Source organism: Anas platyrhynchos, chromosome 1 (assembly GCF_047663525.1).
Source record: "Anas platyrhynchos isolate ZD024472 breed Pekin duck chromosome 1, IASCAAS_PekinDuck_T2T, whole genome shotgun sequence".
NCBI lineage: Eukaryota > Metazoa > Chordata > Aves > Anseriformes > Anatidae > Anas > Anas platyrhynchos.
Window position 1 is genome coordinate 178,508,449 of NC_092587.1, and position 24,512 is coordinate 178,532,960.

The 24,512-nt window shown below is 48.0% G+C and overlaps 2 protein-coding genes and 1 long non-coding RNA gene across 4 annotated transcripts in view; 2 read left to right on the forward strand and 1 right to left on the reverse strand.

Moving 5' to 3' along the window:
• Positions 1-5,942, forward strand: MLNR (motilin receptor). The gene is made up of 2 exons (XM_027471538.3): positions 1-921; positions 2,876-5,942. The coding sequence occupies exons 1-2, from the start codon at positions 144-146 to the stop codon at positions 3,172-3,174; spliced, it is 1,077 nt and encodes a 358-aa protein (XP_027327339.1). The 5' UTR covers positions 1-143; the 3' UTR covers positions 3,175-5,942.
• LOC140001319 (uncharacterized) lies at positions 5,916-14,846 on the reverse strand. Its single transcript, XR_011806433.1, has 2 exons — positions 14,168-14,846; positions 5,916-6,240 (listed from the first exon to the last, which is right to left on the reverse strand). It is a non-coding gene; the product is annotated as an uncharacterized lncRNA (long non-coding RNA).
• CDADC1 (cytidine and dCMP deaminase domain containing 1) overlaps positions 13,446-24,512 on the forward strand; it is a 15,513-nt gene continuing 4,446 nt past the window's right edge. Inside the window, exons 1-8 of one of the 2 annotated variants that reach the window (XM_027471515.3) lie at positions 13,446-13,603; positions 16,403-16,497; positions 18,049-18,226; positions 19,039-19,617; positions 21,665-21,714; positions 22,805-22,974; positions 23,520-23,709; positions 24,336-24,396. In XM_027471515.3, the coding sequence (XP_027327316.2) occupies positions 13,474-13,603; positions 16,403-16,497; positions 18,049-18,226; positions 19,039-19,617; positions 21,665-21,714; positions 22,805-22,974; positions 23,520-23,709; positions 24,336-24,396 (1,453 nt within the window). In that variant the 5' untranslated portion in view covers positions 13,446-13,473. Of the gene's footprint in view, positions 13,653-16,402; positions 16,498-18,048; positions 18,227-19,038; positions 19,618-21,664; positions 21,715-22,804; positions 22,975-23,519; positions 23,710-24,335; positions 24,397-24,512 lie in introns of both variants that reach the window. The other variant, XM_038173527.2, reaches the window with a different exon arrangement.

Here is a 24,512-nt window from a genome sequence, read left to right on the forward strand (position 1 = left end):
GCGGCGGCTGCCGCCCGCCCTCAGCCGCCTCCCTGCGGGGCGGGGGCCGGGGCGGGCCCGGCTCCGAGAGGCGGCGGAGGAGAAGGAGAAGGAGAAGGAGGAGAAGAAGGAGAAGGAGGAGGGGGAGGAGGAGAGGGGCTGAGATGGCGGCAGCCCCCGCGTGGGGTGGCGAGGGGAATGGCAGCCATGGCGAGGCGCAGTGGCCAGGGCAGCCGTGCGACGAGCGGCTGTGCTCAGCGCTGCCGGTGAGGGCACTGATCCCGGTGACGGCCGTGTGCGCTGGGCTCTTCGCCCTCGGCGTGGTGGGCAACGTGCTGACGGTGCTGGTGGTGTGCGGGCAGCGCGCCATGAAGACCACCACCAACCTGTACCTCAGCAGCATGGCCGTGTCCGACCTGCTCATCCTGCTGGGGCTGCCCTTGGACCTGTACCGCCTGTGGCGCTCGCGGCCCTGGATCTTCGGGCAGCTGCTGTGCCGCCTCTCGCACTACCTGAGCGAGGGCTGCACCTACTGCACCATCCTGCACATCACCGCCCTGACGGTGGAGCGCTACCTCGCCGTCTGCTTCCCCCTCAAGGCCAAGGTGGTGGTGACCAAGCGCCGCGTCAAAGCCGTCATCGGCGCCCTCTGGGCCTTCGCCCTGCTCTCGGCCGGGCCCTTCTTCTTCCTGGTGGGCGTCGAGCAGCCCGACAACCACACCGACTTCGGCCGCGAGTGCAAGCCCACCCCGCAGGCCCTCGAGTCCGGCCTGCTGGCCACCATGTTCTGGGTCACCACCTCCTACTTCGTCCTGCCCGTCCTCTGCCTCAACGTCCTCTACGGCTTCATCGGCCGGGAGCTGTGGCGCAGCAAGGGGCGCCTGCGGGGCCCCAGCGCAGCCCTCAGGGAGCGGGGACACCGCCAGACCGTCAAGATCCTGGGTGAGTCCCGCAGACCCTCTATGGCATGCAGGAGCTGTCTCTGGCAGCCCTTTCCCTGATTTTTTGCCATAAATTGCCCATTTGGGGGCTGCTCAGCTTCAGAGGGCCCCCATGCGCCTCACCAGCAGCATCTGGGCACCGCAGCAGGTGGGGAGGCAGGGGGAAGAATTTGGGGCCGTGCTCATCTTTTAGGGACAGGATGTTTTAGGGACAGGGCTAAAACATCCACAGGACCCCATGCAGGGCAGAGGGAATGCAGGAGAACAGCCCAGGTAGCTGGCCATGCACTCCAGGGGTGCCACTTTCCAACACCACACAGCAAGCAGCTACGCTGGCTCCACAGAAATACCCCTTTTTTTAAAAGATATTACCTTTTGGGGGGTATACGAGGGGTATACTGCATACGAGGCTCTTGGTGGTCTGCCACTTCAGAAAACCCAGCATCCCAGCAGTCCCATTGGCAAATTTCTGCCTCTGAAAAAAAAAAATCAATGGGGTTTTCTAATCAGTGGGATTTTCAGGCAGGTTGCAGACCAGCATTAAACCCTTCATGGCTGTTTCCAAACAGGTGGCACTGCTATGAAGCTCTTCCTGGTGATGCACAGCACTCAGCTCTTCATTCATTTTCTTGCTCGTGTTCGTTGAATGAGTGTTAGGTGCTGGGAAGCTGGGGGTCCCAATCCGGTCAGGGACTGCAAAGCTTGTAGATAGCAACTGATCTCACACACACACACAAAATTAACCTAATTGTTGATTAACGAGCTTGAAATAAAATGCCCTGCTTGCTCACTCACCGGTGGGAAGGGTTTTGTGATCTACTTGGGAGCTTTCTCATACCAAGGATGCTGGGCAGAAATAGAGCAGCAGAAAGTACAGAAACACACACATCCAAAGACTCATCATTGGACTTGATGCCATTCCCATTTTCAGCAAAAGAAAGGCATTTATTTCTATATGTCTATATATCCTATATATACATACTGATATGAAGATTTTTGCTTATCTCAAAGGAGCAGGTACCATTGATGTATTATTCCAGGCATAAACTCGCTTTGCCTATAATTGCTTTTTCTAAGCTCTGAGAAAGATGAAGGATCCTCCACAAATGCTTATTTGTTTTATTTATGTGCCTTTATAAGCAAAAATAAATAAAAATGTGGACACACTAGTTTAGTTTGTAGGAATCAGTGCTGAGAAACACGTTACCTCACAGGTGACCCTATAAACCTTAGGCTTACTTGGTTCTTCCCCACCTGCTCCAGCGACGTGGCCATGGCAAGATTTGTAGGTGATGAAGCACCTTTTAAAGGTGTTGTGTTAGGAAGCTTCGCAAGACCACGGGAATACCTGGAGTGCCTCAAGCTAGAGACACACCTGGGCAGTATCTGCAGCTGTAACTGTCCAGGGCTACACGTAGGAGTTTTAGGGGGAAAAAGCAGCAGCCAGATTAACACAGTAGGGTCTTCACACAGTGGGAGCTGGGATGTCTGAGCTTCCCCCGTAACAGCTCTGACCCTGCAGCATTTTACACCAACACAGGTGCAAAAGGAGCAGCCTCTGTACAGGGCAGCCTGCTCGGTGCTTCCTCAAAGACACCTCTCCTTGCTCAGGCTTTCATTTTCCCTTTCCTACCACACACATGGCAGTGCAGTCGGTGCCGAGGGGAATCTTTGCTGTCCTGGCCGTGCTACCCAGATGTTACAGGGCTCTTACAGCTGTTTACATTCCTCTCGGCAAACTCAGCTGTCGGAGTTCAGCTGAAGATCTTGCCAGTTGCCTTTTAATCCAAAGGCTCGCTGCTGGACCCGATGCTGTTCCCGTTCTCAGCTCGGGGCTATTTATTTCTCTATTTCATTCGTACCCGCTTGAAAAACCTCCAAAAGCAGCCGCGTGACGTAGAGCTTGATAAGTTAACTCGCTCCTTAACTCTTGCACGTGTTGTTTTGTCTTGTAGCTGTGGTGATTCTGGCCTTTATAATTTGCTGGTTGCCTTTCCACATTGGCAGGATCATTTTCATAAACACCCAGGACACCAGGATGATGCTCTTCTCCCAGTACTTCAACATCTTCGCCCTGCAGCTCTTCTACCTGAGCGCCTCCATCAACCCCATCCTCTACAACCTCATTTCCAAGAAGTACCGGGCGGCGGTCTACAAGCTGCTGCTGCCGCACCGCTCGGCAGAAAGGGCCTTCACCATCACCAAGGAGGCCGGAGGCTACACCGAATCCAGCACGAGCACGAGAAACAAGTGAAGGGCCGGCCCCTGGGGCTGCACCCCGGACGCCAGGCTTTTGGAGACGTTCCCTGCGAAAGAAAGGCGCTTCCTTTTCACAGCGGGGCCAGGAAGGGTGGACGGCTGGCAGGGCTTGCGGTGTTTTATAGCGCTTTGTGTTTTGAAATTGCGTGCGTTTCTTGCTAACGGAGCAAGCGCGGACCGTGAGATGGCGAGAGCGACGTGCGGCGCGTGGAAGGGAGCACGGGAGGGGACGCTGGAGTGTGTTGCCCCTAAAACTGAGCTTTGTGTTTGCTCCGTGTTGTTCAACCCGTGTGTTCTCTACGATTTGTGTTATGCCCTAAACATCCTGACATGGAGGACTGCAAGGCAAGGAGCAACTCCCGGAGAGCCTTGGCTATTTTAAAGTGTTTTTTTTCGTAAGGAGAGGGACACAAAAGGAGCTGCGCACCACCTGCTGGACTGCACCCAGGCTGTGCTGCAGGTCGTAAAACAGCTCGCTTGCTTTGCCCCAAAGGGTTGAAAATACCCCAGAGGGCTGAAATATGAAGTTGAACTGCACACCGTAAGGGCCAGTACTCGCTAGGAGGGGTTCTAAAGGAGTTACGGTGCTGTTTGCTCCGGGGTTTGACCCGTGACCAGTTGTCTTCCAGGCTATCATGAGATAAGTCTGGAATAAAAATCGGTGAAGTCGGACTGCGCTCACGTGAGCATCGCTGGTGGTACGGCCACACTCGCCTCTGCTAACTCGTTAAGCTGTGTTAATTAACGTGGCTGTGGCGCAAACAAGCGACGTGTTCAGTGTATGCTGGAGTTCACCGAAACGCTGAGGGAACTCAAAATCCAGCTCGGGGATCTCAAAACAGCGGAGCTGGATCCAAGCCGTCTCCAGTCTTAAAAATATGGCCAAACTGTTTCGTTAGCAGTTCACAGCTCTGAGTCACTGAATAAAACATCGGAAGGCAGAGACGTGCCCAGCTCGCTGCGCACACACGCGGCATTCCCCTTCTGTCAGCCTGCAGGGGTTGGGTTGGGTTGGTTTGCTCTTGCCGGGCGGTGCTCCTCATTAAAACATTACGTTAAAATAAACCAACAGCTGGCATTTTGTGCGTGCAGACCGAGGGAAAACAAAAAAGGAAAAAAAAAAAAAGAAAAACAAACCTTTGTCACACCGATACGTGGCCACGCAGCCTCTCTGCGTGCCCGCGGCCTGCTGGCAGGGCCTTTTCCTTTTTATTTTTCTGTCTAACAAGGATGGAAACGTTCCCCTGACACCAGTTTCACCACAAGCCATTGTGCAAGATGGCCAGCACGAGGGGTGAGCAGAGAGAGGGAAGATGAACCCGATGGAAGTGGGGCTGGTCCCTCTGCCCCCTTGTTTTGGGGTGCGCTGGCACCTCCCCACCTTCATCTGGGACCCCACAGCTGCCCCTGCTGCCCCGTGGAGCTTCAGCCCGAGCTGCTGAAGGTCCTGCTCAGTCTCAGAGGCGCAGCAGAAGCCTCCTGCTTCCTGCGGCAGGCTCCGTGGAGATGGTCTGGTTTGCTGGGGAAATCATTTGTGTCCTCGTTATAAATACCCTGGTAAGATTAGTGGAAGAACACACGCAGCAGGCCGCGTTTGTGAGCTTATAATGCCTTTTAATTAATGCTCTGTCCCCATCAGGACAAATTCTGCAGAAATCAATGCAGTTTGGTGAGTTTCCCCAGAATTACCAGGCCTGGCAGTGCCGTCTGTGACGGTCAGCACTGGCTCGAGTATGAAGAGATGCTCTGAGTAAACCAGAAGCGCTGCGTTATTTCAACTCCGTGCTCAGGTGCAGCTGTGCTGTCCTGAAATATTTCGGCGATAGTTTCCCCTACAGGTTATAAAATAAAAAAGGAAGGTGGGACAGAGGTGCAGAACCATCTTCCCACGCAGACGATGATGATGAACGGCTTTTAAAAGAGAGAAGAAGGGGGAATGTGAAAACAAAGCATGAAGATGGATGAGAAGAGAAAGCACGTCAAGGTACTCCGCTTCTCAGGAACCTTCAAGGAGCAGAGATGTGTGCGTGGGGGGGGAATGAGTGATCCTACACAGCCCACAGGCACCCCTGGGGACTTGTTGCAGAGCACAGTTGTACTTACAAAGACCTTAAGCCAAGACTAACTACCTGGACTGCAATTCTTAATTTTTAAACACACGAAAAGCTTTTCTCACAGCAGACCAAAACACAACTTCTCCTGTCAACGGCCAGCCCAGAATTGCTGCAGCCTAAAGCAAACTCTCAGCCCCGCTCATAAAGGTGTTATGTCACCTTTTCTTGACTCTAAAATAAAATACACCTCTCCTTGGGGATCCCCACAAGGGAGTCCCCTTTCACTTCTAGGAGGTTGACACTTCAAGGTTTATCGCTCATTTATTTCCCACTCAGCAAAGCAAAGTTACGAGGCACTCGGGTTTAACTCAAGCTCTTCTGGTCCACGAGGAAATTCTGCATTTATTTCTGTTTTATGACCAAAAGATAAACAGTCCCGAATTTCCTTTCTCACGCCTCTTTGGAAGTCGTGTGAAGATTTGTTCCAAGCACATCTTCTGCAAGGAATCACAACCTTTCGACATCGGTTTCCAAATGGCACCACTCCAAAAAGCCAGAACCAGAGCAGGCAGCACTGGGTTCCCCGGATCCTTCCAGGAAAAAAGCACGGTGCTGTGAAGGGCCTGGGGAGCAGTACAGACCTACCTGGAGAAGCTCAGCAGGGCCAGGAGCTGCCTGGTTATTTTTTTTTTTTTTCCTTTCTTCTCTTTAATGTATCAAAACAACCAAAAAAAGAGAGAACTAGCTAGAGGGGCACCAGAGCCTAAGCACTATCACTGTTTTAAACAGACGTTTGGTGTGCTCAGAGCAATTGATCCCCAAAAAACCCTCCAAAGTTGCTCTGATATTCCCAAAATGCTGCTGTCTCCAAAGGCAATTTGCAGCTGGCCCAGCGAAGCGGAGAGGTGCAGGGATGTGTGTTTTGTCCCTCCAGCCGTCCCCTTCAAATCGGATTTGGTGCTGTTGCTGCCTTGCTCCCACAGGAAACAAAAAGCCTAAGGACATGTCTGCAATTCAAAAAAAAAAAAAAAAAGAGATTATGCAGAGTAAGTGGAAAAAGAGCTGGCTATAAAGAGGTGCGGGTGTGACCCAAACTGCTCTGAATCAGCTAAACTGATCGAGCATCACCCCGGCTTTAGATCAGTTCAGCCTGATGGGGGCAAGCCCCTGCTGCAGCACCTTGGGTTTGCTTTAGGGACAGCAAATTCACCAAAAGAAGCTGGTTTTGTGTTAAAACAAGTTATCTGCAGATCACTCCCAATGTTTTAGGGAGCAATTTGCAATCTGATTTGCTGCTACGGCGTGCCGCTGGGCACCTGTGCCGCTGTGCTCAGGCTTGGGGGAGGATTTCCTGCAGCTCAGGAGAGAAGCAGCGGAGAGCACGGTGGCTGGGTGAAGTTTGCCTTTGAGCAGCTGGCAGGCAGAGATGCAGTTAAGCCTCATGGGCACTTGGTACCAGCAGATCCCAAAGCATTTGGGGATCTCCCAGGCCCGCTCCCAGATGTTGTGCGTGATTTCTGAGTGGCCTCCCTGCCAGGTTCAGCCCAGAGCTGCACATCTTGACTCCTTAACCCCCCTTGCTTTTCCTTTCTGTGAAAAGAAGAGGATGGAAAGAAAACAGATGTCACTCTAGGAGCTCCCCGGCAGACAACCAGCTGTGTGTCACCTCCTGCAGCCATCGGTGAGAAACAGCCCCGCAGCCCCAGCACAAAGATGGATTAAAACACAGAAATCTAGGGATTTAGGCAGATATGGAGGCAGGTGAAAGCTGTGTTCAATCCCCAGGGGAATTTGAAGCAAAGGACTTCAAATGCAAAGCCTGAGTGACAAAACTGAAAGATGAACAACAGCACCTGATGACATACGTTGGTAGGTTTTGACCAAGGTGTTTCATTTACAGGGATGCCTGAGGAGAGGAGTGTAACCCATAAGCTTCTTTAAATTAATTATGATTAAATCGGTTCAGAAATCAATGTCTTCTGACCATCAGCTTAAGTGCCTTGCATCTCCCAGAGGTTTGCATCCTTCTTACCACCTCCAGCATCTCCTAAGCAGCTGCACAGCTCCAGACCTCACAAGGCTCTTTCAGGCTACAGCTTGTTTCCAGATGTGTCCTTTTCTTCTGGGTGAATGCAACCCATCCAGAAAGTTTCTGTAAAGACCATTTTACCAACCTGTACCTGAGATTATTTTAATAATCTACCTGAGATTACTTTACACCTCCCACCAGCCCAGGTTACCCAAAGCCCCATCCAGCCTGGCCTTGAGCACCTCCAGGGATGGGGCAGCCACAGCCTCTCTGGGCAGCCTGTGCCAGGGCCTCACCACCCTCTGAGGGAAGAACTTCCTCCTAACATCTAAAATCTCCCTTCTTTTAGTTTAAAACCATTCCTCCTTGTCCTGTCATTATCTGACTGAGCAAAAAGTCGCTCTCCATCTTTTTATAAGCCTCCTTTGAGTATTGAAAGGCTTCTGTGAGGTCTCCCAGGGCCTTCTGTTCCCCAGGCCGCACACCCCCAGCCCCCTCAGCCTTCCCAGGAGAGGAGCTCCAGCCCCTGCCCACCCTCATGGCCCTCCTCTGGCCCCGCTCTCCCAGCCCCACACCCTCCCTGGACGCAGCACTCCAGGTGGGGCCTCACGAGGGCAGAGCAGAGGGGCACAATCCCCTCCCTGCCCTGCTGCCCACACTGCTGGCTGCTGCCTGGCTTTTTGGCCACCACAACCCCAAATCCCTCTCCTCAGGGCTGCTCCCTGTGAGTTCTTCTCTCAGTCCGTGCTCGTGGCTGGGATTGCCCCAACCCAGGTGCAGCACCTGCACTTGGCCTTGTTGAGCCTCACTGGGTTCATGTGGGGCCACTTCTCCAGCCTGCCCAGGTCTCTCTTTGCTGTAGTGCCAGATAACTTGTGCTGGGCTTACTTGGCAAAGGTTTGGTAGCAGGGGCTGCAGGGGTGGCCTCTGTGAGCAGAGCCCAGCAGCTGCCCCCTGTCAGATCAGAGCCAGCTCCAGACGGCTCCAAAGGGACCTGCTGCTGGCCAGAGCTGAGCCAGGGAGCAACACTGGGTGGGCCTCTGGGAGAGCAGACTGAAGAAAGGGAGGAAAAAAAAACACGGGCAGTGCAGCAGGAGGGCAGGAGGTGCTGCAGGCAGGCAGCAGCAGTTCCCCTGCAGCCTGTGGAGAGGCCCCTGGTGGAGCAGGCTGTCCCCCTGCAGCCCATGGGTCCCACATGGAGCAGATCTCCACGCTGCAGCCCATGGAGAGGAGCCCACACAGGAGCAGGGGGCTGAGGGTGCCAGGAGGTGGTTTTAGTCTCTCACTGCTCTGGTCTGTTAGCGATAGGCAATAAATTACATTAATCTCCCTATGCTGAGTTTCTGTTTTGCCCGTGACAGTAATTGGTGAGCGATCTCCCTGCCCTTATCTCCAGCCACAAGCTTTTTCCATCATATTTTCTCCCCATTCTGTTGAGAAGCGGGAGTGAGAGAGCGGCGAGGCGGTGCCGTGCTGCCCATCAGTGTGAAAGCACCACATGACTGCAAATGCTTACGTTGCTGCTAAGTGGGTTTGGGGAAGCTCCACAAGCAGCACCTGCCTGCTCTGCGACGTTTCCGTGCTCCGAAGCTCTGCAGAGGCTGCAGGCAAACCCAGGATGTCCCTGAAAGCATCAGAAAACGCCCTAGCTTCTGCCTCTGCCATAAAATCAAGGACGCTGAGGACCCTCCCAAGCCCTTTCTTCCCCGAATGCTCTGTTCCCTCTACGTATTTTCTCTTCACTGAGTTGGTCTGAGTCCCTTTTGCAGCTGTTGGTGAGAAACAAGAGCTCTTCTCAGGAGCTCGTGACAGCCAGACTCCGTTTTCTTTTCATTTCCTTCTTTTCAGACGCTTCCTGCCCCACGAAGTGCATGTGCGTGCGAGGAGCCGGCTGTCTCCAGCTGGAAATGTCAAACGCATTTCACCTGAGCTGGAGCTCTGGGAATGCTGCATTCATTTCTAAAGAGGAGAACAAAACTGAATTTTCCCCCTTGTCACTGAAGCACGGGGCCAAACGGCCAAAGGAATCACATAAGAAGGAAAAATGATGCTATGTATTGGGGAAAAATTCAAGCCACCACACGCTTCAGATACTTCCCTCTCCCGTGCCCACACTCCAGCATCTGCTCTATGAAAGTAGCAGGCACTTGTCTTTTCCAAGCTATTTCTACAGGTTCTGTTTGTGCAGTAGCCAGGCCGTTATCTGTACCGGAGTTAGACAAATACTGCTTTAAAATAAAACACCTGGCCAATGTTTGCCATTGTCCCAGCCGTTTCTCTTGCCATGCCACTGTGGGAGACGTATTCATACCCTTTCCTGAGCCTTTTGTAAGGTGAAATCCCATCCTGACGTTTTAATAGGATGTCACTGAGTGATTGCAATTTAAAGGTGGGTTTGTGTTCATCGGCATCACAGCTTCAAGGCACCGTAGCGATGCCCCAGTGGATTCTTGTGCTCTTTTCACTGCACGTGTGCACACATCTGTATGCACACGCAAAAATTTGAAGGAACCTTAGGCCTTCAGATGCTTAAATGCGTGCTTAAACAAGATGCAGAAGGTTAGTATGGCTTGGTGAAACAAGCGTTCATTCCTCAGCTCCTGAATAAATACGTTCTGGGCAACCAAATCTGCGGCTACTGCAGACAGCCAGTGCATGGGCATGTGGGATTAGCTCACATAAGCCTGGAACTCAGCTCCATACATCTGGAGAGCCAGAGCTCCCAGGTTCCTCATCCCATCGGGGCGCCAAGCCATGGCTGAGCTGCCCATAAGCAAGACCCTATCCCCTAAGAGATGCGTGCAATTCCGTCTTAAAGCAAAGCTTTGGCATGAAGAGACTGCCATCTTGCTAGATGGCATTAGCTTCCTCTTGTTTTAATTAATGGCATTAATTCCTGGTCGTTTGCTTACTTGATGTAATTTTAATGATTAGATTAACAGATATTTCTTCATCCCCAGCAGACTGATGAGGCTGCAGGGTGCGTCTGGTTTTGCCCGACAGCAGCGCAAAAGCTTTCTCCTAATGAGCTGTCAAAAACTGTATCACCAGCAGAAACTCCTTCCCCACGGCTTGCGGGGATGAAAGAGAAGCTTGTTCTATTTGCACGATGCAAACAAACAGCAGGCATCTCCTATAGGAACTGAAGGGCCTGTCTGTGTTACTGTGATGTTCAACAGCTCACTTTGATAAAACTTTCCAAGAGGAGGGCTCGGTGGTGGTGGTGGTTTGATTGCTTTTTGTTTTTAAATCCAGAAGGCAAATCAAGGGTCCTGAGGGAGCTACTGGAGAAAAACAGACCCCAAATGGTACAAATTGAACACAGGATGCTCTTCCGAGGGACTCCCTTCTTACTAATCCTGAAACAGATGATCATCTTCCCTGTAGATAATTACACCACAGCTAAGACTCTGGGGTCGGTGCAATGTCACCTGCGTTAAGAGAGTTAATAGCAGTGCAAGGAACCACGCTTAAGGATCTAAAACCTGTAATGCAGAGATGCAGAGATGCTGCAAAGCAGGTGACTGGGAGGCAGGAATAACTTTTCTCTCCAAATCAACCCCAAAATGTATGTAAGTGGGTGGCAATGAGGCCCCTGGAAACTTTCACAATGAGGGAGTCAAAATATTTTGGTGGCGATACAAGAAGCAACAGAAAAGGCCAGGAAAAGAGCTCAGGAAATGCCAAGGAAACACAGAAAACATTGTTACATTGCGTGGCTATTACACAGAAGGACAGAAGAATAAAATCCTTAAGCTCATGAAACAAGACAATCTCATGCTTTTGTAGCACCGAAGACATGGCGTGATTCATTCACAGGCAGAAATGTGTCAGAGGTCCAAGAACCCAAGTGACACGACAATCAGAGGTGACAGCTTCCGAAGGAAGTTTTGAGAGACAAAGCTTTAGGAGCAGGCTTTCTGTCACCCACCAGATCTAAACACAAAGTAGTGGCATTTTCTTTGAGTCAGTGATGGGAGAGCATGGCCAGATGCCCGCAGAGCAGGCTGCGTGGTGCCTCTCACGCACTGCATCTGGAGAAGGGCGACTGCTGGCGCCTCGCTGCGACTCGGGGCCAGGCCATGCAGCACACACGGCCGGGGAGCTCCCGGGAGCTCCTTCCAGCCTGGCTGACCCGCCCGAGCACGCAGCGAGCGGCAGCCTCCTGCAAAGCTAAACAAACACCACTGAACTCTGAAACTCTACTTTTGGCCGCTGGATTAGGCAGCCAGGATTGTTATTTTTGAGGAGGCATGAAGCATTATGGCAGGCTTTGGCTTCTTGCTTCCCCTCTCCTGCTTCCATAGCAGCACACAAACACTTAAGAGGGTGAAGTACCACATACAACTAAGCCACATTTGAGCTAAGTACAAAGGAACTAAACATGGCCCTTGCTCAAGGACCCACAAACATAACTTTGAGGGGGAGAAGACTTCCGCAACCATATTTTAGCTGTAGTTTTCCTGGTAGAGTCCAAAATTTGAGGCAAGAACTTCTGAGACAGGGTGATACTGTTTCTCCGCTGAGGCCCAGCATCTTCAGTGTGGGGAAGGACCTCCATGAAATGCTTCCATATTTAACTTTCCTGGAAAGGTCAAAATTAGCTGCATTTTCAGATTTTCCAGAGGGGGGAAAAAAAAATTAAACAGAGTTCCCAGGGATTAAAACAAACAAACAAACAACTCTCCACCCTTGAATCCCATGTGCTTTGCCAGAGAAAAAGAATGGAAAACCCAAGTAGTAAACTAATAAAGGGGAATTAAAATCACCTCAGCCATGCATTAGATTTGCTTTCCACTACCTTATCTGCTCTTCACCTCTCCACATCATTGTCAAAAAAAAATTTAACTCAAAGAAATGAGACAAAAAGTCTGGGTGGGCATCTTTTGTGGATACTGAAAGCCCGCACAGAAAGTCCTTCTGAACAACCTCTCTTTGAGCGTTGTTTCCTGGAAAATGGTTTTATTATTTAATTTTTAATGACTGCAATGTATAAATGATTCTCTGCATTTTCTTCCCTCCAGACTCCGTCCACATCCCTTCTGGGACCATAAGACTTTATGTACTTTTAACTGATATCTCAACCACTTTCAGGGATGCACTCACGTTTCCTTCACAAACCAATGACTGTTTTTTTATAACTGTATATTTTTGGAATGAAGTAACTCCCTTGTATTAAGTTACAAAATGTCAAAGCTACTACCTACTGTTGCCCCTTTTGGAATCAATAAGGATTATCCAGCTAATTACAAGTCATTTTCCCTATAATAGAAAAGATGCTAAATATGAAGTCTGGGTTGATTCTAATTTAATTTCCACTAATGTGTTAGCCCATGAACAAAGGCAGGCAGCTCCTGTAAAAGCAGCTCATCCTCCAGGAGCCCAATACCACCAGTACCTGATATCCAAGAAGGATATATTCTCTCAAATCAATGTTGCAACCCTCTTGGGTTTCTCTTTGCACCCTTCTCTCTCTGGGGCCTTGGTTAGTCCAAGTAACAACCCCAAATCATTCCCCTATACTCAGCTCTGGTGAGGCTGCACTTGGAGTGCTGGGTTTAGTTTTGGGCCCCTCACTACAAGAAGGACATGGAGGCCCTGGAGCGTGTCCAGAGCAGGGCTACGAAGCTGGTGAGGGGCCTGGAGCACAAGGCCTGTGAGGAGCAGCTGAGGGAGCTGGGGGGGTTTGGGCTGGGGAAGAGGAGGCTCAGGGCAGACCTCATTGCTCTCTGCAGCTACCTGAAAGGAAGGGGTGGGGAGCTGGGGGTCGGCCTCTGCTCACAGGTAGCCAGTGACAGGACCAGAGGGAATGGCCTCAAGTTGTGCCAGGGGAGGCTCAGGTTGGCAATGAGGAGACATTTCTGCTCAGAAAGAGCAGTCAGGCACTGGGACAGGTTGCCCAGGGAGGTGGTGGAGTCACCGTCCCTGGGGGTGTTCAGGGAAAGGCTGGACGTGGCGCTTGGGGACGTGGCACTGCTGAGGAAAAGGGGCACGATTTTCCACCGACACCTTTATTAGAGTGCAAGAAGATCCCCAGGAGGCTCCCCGTGAGCATCCCAAGCCCCTTTCGGACGTTAAAACCCCTCTGGGTGCCATCACCGCCCTTTCTACCACACTCCCTCCCTCCGCCTTCCCCCCGCCCCCGGCTCGCCATTAGCCGCGGTGCCCGCCCGTCAGCCGCGGTTGCCATGGCGGCCCTGAGGGAGGGGCCATGGCGGCCGGCCGGGGGGGCACGGAGCGGGCGGCACCGGCACCGATGCACGGAGCGGAGGAGGCGGCGGCGGGGGCGGCCGGGGGGCCGCGGGTGAGGGCGGCGAGCACACAGACCGACAGCATGGCCGGTGAGCGGGGCTGCACGGCAGCACGGCCGGTGTGGAGGCTCAGCCTGGGGTGTGTGTGTGTGTGTGCAGGGGGTGTGCGCTGCGGGCGGAGAGGGGGGGCTCGCAAAATGGCTGCCCGCGCTGTGGGGCTGCGGGGTGAGCCCTACAGCCGGCACCAAGCCCTGCAGCCCGGATACATCCCGCGGGAGAGGCCTTTCTGCCTCCCCTGTAGGAGCTGTGGGGTTCCTGGTGCTGCCCTCCCCGGTTTGCTTCCCCTCTTGGGGGTGCTGTGTGTGGCTGCAGGGAGCGGGACCCCAAATCTGTGGGGGTAAAGTCGCACCCCTGGGGGGTGAGAGGGGCTTGGTGGGGGGCTGAGGGCTTGGTGTGCCTCCAAGGAGCACGCCCTGCCCGCCTGGCTTTGTGCTCAGCAGTGAAGAGCCTCACTGTAGTTGCTTTAAATTCTTCTACCTTCAAAAGTCCCCTGCTACCTCCTTCAAAAGTCCCCCAAGGTCCCTGCTACCTCCCTCAGAAGTCCCCCGTGATACCTGCTCCCCTTCATCAAAAGTCCCCAAAGGTCCCTCCTACCTCCTTCAGCAGTCCCAAAAGTTTCCAGGCCACTTTAATCAACCTTCTCTTCACGCTGTTGAACTTCAGCGAACCTTTAGCCATGTAAATGAATAAAGATGTGGAGATATTTCCATCATAACGCTGACCACAGTTCTTTGCTTTTCCATCCCGATATCTTCCTGCTTCTCGTTATACATTTGTGTTATTTCACAACAGGGAGGTGAACCAGCTCATTCCTCGGTTTGTTTCCCTTGTGTACAACTTGTCACACTCAGACTAGGTCCAAAAAACCCCAAACAATAGTTCGAAGTTGTTTCCATTGTATTTTATTTAAAATCTACTCTGTCTGGTGAATTGCAATCCAATTTAGTAGGCATGATGGTAGACATGGGTTGACGCGAATTGTGCTCCTTACTGTAGCTTGCAACAAGAATGAACCCAAATACCCATTTAAGAAAACAAAACCTGCTTGTTTAAATGCAAGTTGGCAGACCTACCTTTAGCGTTTGTAGTACGAGTGAGGTGAAATCTTCACGTGCACCTTGCTAGCAAGTGCCCCTGATGGGGCTGGCCAAGCGCCCCTTGCAGTGTTTGTGGGGTAGCAGAGCCAGGCAGCCTAAGGAGGCAGCGTGGCATCAGATGGTGCTGCTGACAGGATTAGATCCTGTGAGAAAATGCTGCAGAAATACCGTCTGAAAGTGGTGTGCCTGCCATGGGTTGCATATGTTTGTCTGCCGTCCTAAATGTTTGGGTTCACAGCCATATCATTAAACTAACCCTCTCCACCAAAACAGTATCTGATTATATCTCTTCCATGCTAAAAGTACTTCAATAAATGCTTTTCCTTCGTTCTGTTCTTGCATCTGCCTTTTCCTCTTCTGCAAAAACACCATCAGCCTTTGTGGGAAAGGGTAAAAATGAAAATGATACCGTTATCAAGCAGCACTCATGAGACCTGCGGAGGAATGCGTGCTCATTACAGCTCTGCACGCACCCCTGGCATAGGCACTGGAGCTTTTTCCATGACTTAATGAACTTCTTGCCAAGCGTGAGGCACAGCAGCTTTCTGGCGTGTTAGTGAGCCCTGCAGTGCTTCCTCCTCTGTTTGTGGGACGCTCGGTGGTGCTGAGTGCTGGGCCTCACAGGGCACTGTCCCCGTTTTGAGTAGGTGCGACCCCAAATAGCACAACGTGGTCAGTTAGAAAGGATTCTCTGCTGCCTCTCTGGTTATTCAGTTGGAACTGACAGCCTGAGTAAGAGCCTTTTTTTTCTTTTTTGGTGAAAATCTAACCCAAATTTAAGCAGACCATAAAAATTGAGAAGCGGCTTTCTCCCTAGCTGGTATAGCTGAACAATTACACAATGCCTCGTCCGCCCTGGCTGAGGGTGTCAGTGTAAGACCATGATGGTGCTCGGATGTTTTTGCTCTCTGCGTGCCGAGCCCGAAGTTGAATCACAAGATCAGTCTCAGATTTCTGTCAGCATGTGGGCACACGCAGTTCTGTGGGATCTGATCTTTGGTTTTTGCCCTTTGCTTGCAAGTAGGATTAACTCACTGAATTACAGTGAAAGTTTCTTTATGTTCTCATCGTACAAATCTGATCTCTGCATCCAGGTGTGAGCATCCTGGGTTGACATCAACCCTCCCGAAGAGGACAGTGTGGATTCAGATGTTGTAACAGCAGAAGCAGTTGATAAAATAGCTTCTGTAGTAGCCGAGGTGGAAAATACTGTTCAAAACTTTTATTTGTGTCCGTGGAAAGGTTTTGGTTTACCTTCCAGCTCAGTCAGAACATGCTAATGGTTGTGAGAAGTGTATATTAAGCCCCTGAAGATGATGAGAGCCCTCATGTAAACAAAGTCTTGCTGCATGTTGGCTTACAACACTTCCATATCATTACACAGAACGGAAACTTGAATGTTTAGGTTGGATTTTTAAAACACAGAACTTGTGCCAGTTTTGTTTTTCCTTTCTAGAAGCTTGGACGTTTCTGAAAGAACTAGGATCTCAGAACTTAAAGGTAAAGAGAGGCGAGATACTGCTCAGCTGCCTGGTCACATCTTGCCTCTTCTAGCTCTGGCTGTATTCTTCCTGGCATACCCTAACTTAGGAAGGAAACGTGGAGTCCGGTGTGCCACCTTGGAAGGGTTGCTGACATCTCTACAGCATCCCTTGTGTATCTTAGTCATTAAAACAATGTCGATTTTCTTTATGCTCTTTAATAACTGTTATTTTTTTTCTTCTAATGACAGGTCAAATACCAAGGCTTTCTAAGGTCAATCTTTTTACTTTGTTCAGTCTCTGGATGGAGCTGTTTCCTTCAGCCGAACAACAGAAGAAGTCGCAGGTAAAAATGTCAAGGCTTACTGTTAATTGGTCTTTCTGAACAGATGCTAATAGCTCCTGCAGTGAGTTAACTAAATTGTTCTGTATATTATCGATGAAAGGAGGAAAAAAAAGAGCTGATAGTTTTCTTCAAATATTTCTTAGAATTAGAAGAAAAGCCAGTGGTGGAAGAAAAATAGCAAAACAGTTAAATAACGTTTTGTTCTTGAAAAATAAGTTGAAAGGCAAGATCTATCCCCAACAGGCGAAACAATCAGTAAAAGCTGCTGGAGAACTTTGAAAAGCATTGCAATAGAGGCATGGTATACATGTATACTGTGCGTTTCCTCTTTATACTAATTTATTTCTTTAAGATCAGTGTGGCTGCTGATGTAGAGAGAATCTTTAAAATGACCATGGTGATGATTGTAGAAGAGTTTTCTTATGTAGTGGAGGTGCACAGAACTATTTGAAACAGTTGCTGATAAGAACTTTTAGGTGACTACATTACGTTAGTGACAAAAGACATCATCCTTGAGAATGGATCTCATATCTAGCTGCCAGTTGCGTGTCAAAGTACAGGGGTATTTTCAGAGTGTCCTGGAACAGGGGTTTCCATTTGTAATCAGAGTTGTTATGATGTTCTTTAAAAGGGTCTGCTCTGCATGAAGCAGTAATCGATGTGCTAAGATCATGTATCAACCAGGACAAGAAGACAGGAAAATAATCTGAGTGACAATTAGACCTAATTTTCAGAGTTGAGTATTGCAAGTTCCAGACTAGAGTGCTGTCTTTGTGAAAGGGGGAGAGACAAACACTATACAGACTTCAAGTGCAGTTTCAGATTTAGTAATGCAGTTAGGAATGGCACATGGGTTGTATGTAGGGCTTTGGTACAGCCTCATCTCTGTAACTGCAAAGAAATTGAATAATTTACAGACAAGTGTTCTGGTAGCAGCTGGACTGCATAATGAGATCTGTTTCACCAGCTTCATCAAACTAGCCAGCGTTCAGTTTCCTCACAGCACATGGGAATCCAGATGTAAGAGCTCTTGTCTGTGACATGCAGACTTTTTCCATGGAAACTTCTCTAGAACTGTGATTTATTTCTATAAATGGAGACTGAAATAAAACTAGAGAAGCAACTGGATCCCAGGATGATCAAGGTTTAGAACGAATTTAAATTCGTCAGCCCTTTTAGATGCTGAATGATTCAGAGGGGCTTTCGGTTATAGTTGACAGAATTTTCTGTATATCTCCTGGGTTTTGTAGTGAGCAAAACAATGACCAGAAAATTCAGAAATTTGCAACAGGTCTTGACATGAAGTTTGGCAGGGGCGCAGCACTCATATTAAAAGACACATGTAGGAACCACCACTGTTTAGTGAAAATATAACAGATTTATTTAATGGCTGATATCAAATTTATACTGAGGAGGAGTGTGCTTTGTTCCTGGTTGATTAGAGTTACCCAAGGAAGAGCTGTAATGTCTCAGTGGGCTTGATGCTAAAAATAATTATTATAATAACGATGATAATAATAATAATAATAATGCTTTTTTTTTTTTCTGTAGGTAAAGAAGAGCGGGCTAGTTGTGGTGAAAAACATGACGATTATTGGTCTTCATTGTTCCAGTACAGACTTGCACGCTGGCCAAATTGCACTCATTAAACACGGATCAAGACTTAAAAACTGTGATCTCTATTTTTCCAGAAAACCGTGTTCGACTTGTTTAAAAATGATTGTAAACGGTAAGCAACGACTGCATGATAGCAGGGGGAAGAGTTACCCTTGCGATTGGTGGTATCAGAAAGCCTGTTTTCTCTTTGGATTGTCACAGATGTGAGTGCTGGTTGCTAACTTGTGTAAGCCTGCGCTGAAATTTGCCACAATCTGCAAACGGTACTGAATGTGCATTCCCTGAAGGTCAAGGTACTAAGTGTTTGCTAATGAGACCCCGTTTGTTTGTGCGACTAACACTGGTGATGGTTCTCTCTCCTATGGGATGCAGCATGGAGATTCTCACATACCTGTTGTACTTCCCAAGAACGACCCAAAGTCTGATTACTAGAGATTTCTCCATTTTTTCCTTGCCCTCTCGTTGCTTGTCAGTGGCAACACTGTATTTTTGAGCAGAAATCACAGGAAGTACTTTAAGGCTTCCTTTTTTTCAAGTGAGATGAAGACAGCTCAGATAATTCTCTTCCTGAAATGGGATCTGTCGGTACAGCCCATCTGTAAGTTTTGGGTTTGCATCTCAGGAGCAGCTTCTATTAGTGCTGACTTTTTGTGTGTGGTGGTAACGTATCTCTCATAGGCAAGATGTAAACTTAGGCTGCCATGAAAAACGTAGGAAATTCCAATTTTTGTCTGTGGCGTGATTATCAAGTTGGATAAGCTCTTGACACTGACATCTGCTAGCATTCTTACTGCCCAGACACCTTAAGCACCACTCGGGGTCTTGAAGGAGTAAAAACAGGGTTAGGCAGAAGTGTGTTGATTATGAGGTTAGCGTTGCACTCTACTTAAATGGTTCCTTTTGCTGCATTATCTTCTCTTGCAGCTGGTGTGAACAGGATTTCCTACTGGCCTGCAGATCCTGAAATCAGCTTGCAGAACGAGGCTTCCAATCCCATGACGACTGACGATGCAAAGCTAGATGCCAAAGCGGTGGAACGCCTCAAGTCAAATAGTCGTGCTCGGGTGTGCGTGCTGCTTCAGCCCTTAGTATGCTACATGGTGCAGTTCATTGAAGAAACTTCCACCAACTTTGATTTTATTCAGAAAATAGCAAAATCTCAGCCTGACTTTAATACTGACTTTTACACTGCATGTAGGCAAGAGAAAATAAAGGAGTATGAAAGCTTGTTCCTGATTTCAAATGAGGAAACGCACAAGCAAATACTGATGACAATAGGGCTGGAGAACCTCTGTGAAAATCCCTACTTCAGCAACCTCAGGCAAAACATGAAGGATCTCGTCTTGGTCTTGGCCACAGTGGCTGCCAGCGTCCCTGTCTTTGGTTGCTTTGGGTTTTACAGCACGGACTCGCAGCCAGCAAATGAAACTCACCATCAGGGTTTGCCTCAAGAAATTGCAAGGCACTGCATGATACAAGCCCGGCTGCTCGCGTACCGCACAGGTGAGTTCTCGCAGTAGTGGCAGAGGAACGGGTCTCGTGAGCAGAGTGAGTTCCTGATTTCAGTCTTGTTTCCTCCAAATACTTCCTTGAGCAAGCTGCTGAATTGGCGTGTGCTTCGTTCCTACACCCGTGAGGCAGGAGCAGCAGCAGCCGTACAAAGTCCACAGGGGAACATAGTACTAGGTGTGAAAGCACTGAGCTTTTCCAAGAGAAAATCAATGCAGGGATCTCACATACCCACTAGCAAAGCCTGCCAACGCCTGTCTGAAAATGCAGCACAATAACTCTAAATTCTTCTTTAAGAAGCTCTTTTTACAGATGTTTCACAAGACTTTCTGTCCCCAAAGTTTAAGCATATTGCGTACACTTCTTCAGAAAAGAGCAGTGGAATAATACATCCTTGAGTAGGGCATTAAATACTTATGTTAAATTTCCTAGTTTAGTTTTATTAGTGAAATTGGCTATATATCTGACATGGATGTTCTCTGCAAAGCTTCTGGGGTTTTGTTACACAGGCTATTGGGGTGAGGCATAGTTTGGGACTGCCTTGTGATGCAGATTAATTTTGTTGGGTACTTTATTCTGTCTGTGTAGCAAGGCAGTAAACTGGAAAGTTCTTCCAGAGATTTCTTAATATGAAGACTTAAATTTTTATGATACTCTTTAGTGATTTTTTTTTTAATCCAGACAGAATAGTTATCTTTTTAAATCCTTGTAAAAAATAAATAGTGCATACTTAAAGCAAAACTAATTCCCCGTCAGGTTAGATGCTGAATAATATGCCTTTTGACTTTTTCAAATCTTTTATTTTCAAATCTTGTTATTTTTATCAAGGGTAAGTCTTCACATTTTGGAACCTTACTAGGGTTTTTTTTGTTTGGTGGTTTTTGTTTGTGTTTTTTTTTTTTTTTGGTTACTGCTCACAACTGTAGTTACCAAAAGTTGCAGAGGAGATGGGGTTTTTAGAAGTAATTCAGAGGTTGCATGGAACCAGCTGTGAGGTTTTTGTACAGTTGGTTAGAGACCAAGATAGACTGACCAAGCTTGACTACGTGTTGAGTACCTTGGTGCAGCAAACTTCAGTTTTATCTCTGCTTTTCATCCTGAACTCATGTTTGTTTTTAGAACACTTATTCCACATTAATCCCATAATGAAGCACTAATTCTCTATGAAATTAAAATCAGTAACAACCCTCCTGCTTTACATTACCATGCAGATGCATATAACAAAAGCAAGATCAAAAGATACTTTCTATGCTGGGTTACTATGTATCAATAACTAATAAATGTGTAGAATATAAATAAAGTCAGCCCTCATAAAACCTGTATTTGGCAGGAGAAGGGCCTTTTTGAGTGATTGTGTGTGGTAGTGATACCAAGGATGATGGAAAATTGTTAATTGAAACAGTGTAATCTACAGTATTCATCGTGAGAAGCCTGAAATATATATTTTTTGACCTTGATACGTTGTTTTAAATGGTCAAGACTCCTTAATAGTGACTGGGGAAGGTTTACAAGATCCATAAAAATATTCCAAGTCACATAATGGAAAGTTCTGTTCCAGTTTTCCCATGGTAGTGATAGGAAACGTCCCCCAAAAATCTGAGTGTTAACATTTTGCCTCTCAATTGGGTATAAAATAAAACTAATTTTGATAGGAGTTCAGACTACAGAACCGTAAATGTAGGGAGTGGCAGCAGTTAAGTAATAAATATGAGAAGTGATTTTATTGGGTTTCTATCTCGGATCATTGTGCCTGTCTGCATGGATTCTTGGCACATTTCCTTACTGATACACATATATTGGTTGCTACTCAGCATTTGTGGACAGATGCACTTGGCAAAGTCTTAGAAAGGCTTTGCACTTAGAGCACACCCAGCATTGCCAGTAGACTCGTATGACTTTGCAGCTCTCACTCTTTCCGCATTCTTTTCTCCTGTCCACAAAACAAGGAAGGTAATTCCTTACTCTAGGACATCATATATTAATGTGTACGTAACGTAGAAGTACCTTATTTGTTACTCACTGCTAAAATGTTGTGTTTTAGAGGATCATAAGACAGGAGTTGGAGCTATTATTTGGGCAGAAGAAAAATCAGTAAGTATTGCACAAGCTGCCTCTTCTTGCACTCATCATTCATACGCTTGTATCTGCCTTGAGCTTGTTATTTTATTTTGAAAAATGCACCTGTGTATAAACACACATACATGTAGGGTGCTATAGAAAGCTTGCCCTTCTCGTTGTTTGGTAACTAAGCTAAAGACTTTTCACTGCTATCCTGTCAAGATGAAGGAGAGCGATAAAGTACCACAGAAAGAAAACCCTGCCACAATGTTTCTGCCTGTCTTTTTGGTGTGCTTGCTTCCCTAGTTGTTGTCAAATACTCCAGGTGTTCCAGCTATGAAGCTTTTTCCCAGCTGTCTGCTCTCCTCTGTTGGAGAGGTCTCACAGCAATCATAGCCTGGGGATGTTTGATGCAGTTGAACTGCTGTACTGACTTCAGCAAGTTCCCTTTTGAATCAAAGCAATATTTTCCTGCAAATACCATTAAAGTGCTTTTTCCCATCTAAATATATCAATTTTATTTCTTTTTGTCTCTCATTACACGTTACCAGTCCAGAAAGCCATACTCTTCATGGAACTGCAACGCATTCTTCTAACATCTTTTGTTTTTTGGTTGTGTTTTTTTTGTTGTTGTTGTTGTTTGTTTGTTTTTGTTTTTTTTTACCACTTCAGTCATCAAGTGCTTATTGCAGTTTTGTTTCTTGTTCTTATTTCAATCACTGATTGCTACCTTGCTACTTTGTCCACCCACTGGTCACTGCATCAGTTCACAGGCAGGTGAAACAGTCCTTGGCACATCAGGGACTGGCTTCACCTTTCTTTAATTTTGCACATTGCAGTCTTAATGACTAAATCCTTCAGACTCCTTGTTCCTTGAAAAAAGGAACGCCTGGTGCAGTGTGTTGTCCATGGCGTTGCAGTTTGCCTGTGTGGCTCCCATGGAGCTTAATGGAAAAGCTCCATGCAGCTAGCAGGAGCTGAGTTTTCTTTTATCAGCTGTAACTTGGCATGAGCTGATAATATTTGCATACTAAACAAAATGGGAAAGCATATATTGCACAATAATTTGACTGAGTACTGGGTCGAAATGTCACCAAATGTGATGATTTGCTTGCTGTTGCAGAGAAGCTGTGACGGAACAGGAGCAATGTATTTTGTAGGCTGTGGTTACAACGCCTTTCCCGTTGGGTCCGAATATGCTGATTTTCCGCACATGGACGACAAACAAAAAGATCGGGAGATCAGAAAGTTCAGATACATTATCCATGCTGAGCAGAACGCCTTGACGTTCAGGTAACGGGTTTGATTTTACAACAAAAAACAAAGGAAGAGTTCAGAAACAATTCCATGACAAAAGCAGGATGTCATTGTGATAGTGTGGGTTGTGGTCACAGTCTTGTTTTATGTCTGTGATGCAGAACTTGGGTGTGCACAGACACAGCTCTGGGGTTGCTGCAGACAGAATCCAAGTGGACTTGGTTTCAAAAGGATATTCACCGTGATGATTCACAGAAGGATATTCACGTGTTCAGTATGTGGCAGATACAAGTCACTGTCTCTGGTTCCTGCCAGGACCATGCTATAAACGGAAATATGGAAGCGTGGCAATTGTTGAGGCTTCCAACATGATATGAGATCCACATGGAAATGCAGGAGGGGTGTTTCATTCACTGGTAGTAAAACCGAACCAAATGTCACTGTAGACCCACGCACACGACCACAAATTAGCTGCTTCCGTGTGTAGATACTAACACAACCCTTCTTCACTTGTTCCTGTTGTCACCGTCCAAAACTCTCAAGATGTAAATTCTGAAATTCTGTTCTCTGCCTCTTTGTAGGTGCCGAGAAATAAAGCCAGATGAGAAGAGCATGATATTTGTGACCAAATGTCCTTGCGATGAATGTGTCCCGTTAATCAAAGGGGCTGGTATCAAGCAAATCTACGCAGGAGATGTTGACGCTGGCAAAAAGAAAGCAGACATATCGTATATGAAGTTTGGTGAGCTTGAGGGTGTAACCAAATTTACCGTAAGTGTCTCGACGTACTACATGCTAAAAATACAGGGAGGGAGGGCAGCGGGAGCGGTCATCTGCAGCCAGGGTGGAGGAGTGTTTCCTTGTGCTGCTGAATCATGTGCAAGTGCAATCGAGAGGTTGCTGTGGCATGCCTCCTGGGAGGATCGGGGTGCCATCTGCCAGATGGCAAGGCCGAGGGCGCCTGTTTTCTGGGAGGTAATTTCCTTCCAGATCACCTTCTGACTTGTTGCTGCTGATTGATGTGGTGTCTTAACGCTCTGAAGTCCTCCTCGAGCCCTGTCACAGGCGGACAGCTGGTGTGGGAGATGGCTGTGGGCTTTGGTAGGCCCTGCCGGCAGCTCCTGGAAGAGCTGTGCTGGGTTTTGGAGGTGGATAATGCACCTGTGCTCAGGGTGCTCACTGTGCCAAGCTGCAGCACTGGTGGCTTGCTTCCCCTTCTCAAGGGAATAAATGGCCACACATTCTTTAACACCTTTTTATCCTCAAAGGAGGTGTGTGTTTGAGGGGGAACCCTTCTTTCCTCACCTCACAGTGGAGGGCTGGAGGGTACTTCTTCCTCCCCTTGCTCTTTCATCTGTCTTCTGGAATAAGTAAACTTTTTCTTCTTCTTTTACCAGTGGCAACTAAATCCATTTCACACTAATGCCCTTGAATTCCATGATCCCATGACCAGGGAAAGTAAGTGGTTTTTTATTTTCATTAATGTGTTTTATGACTGAAATAGTAAGCGAGATCAAGTTTTAAACAAACCTGAATTCCTCTGGGGATTGATTTCAGTCAGTTAAATTTTGCTG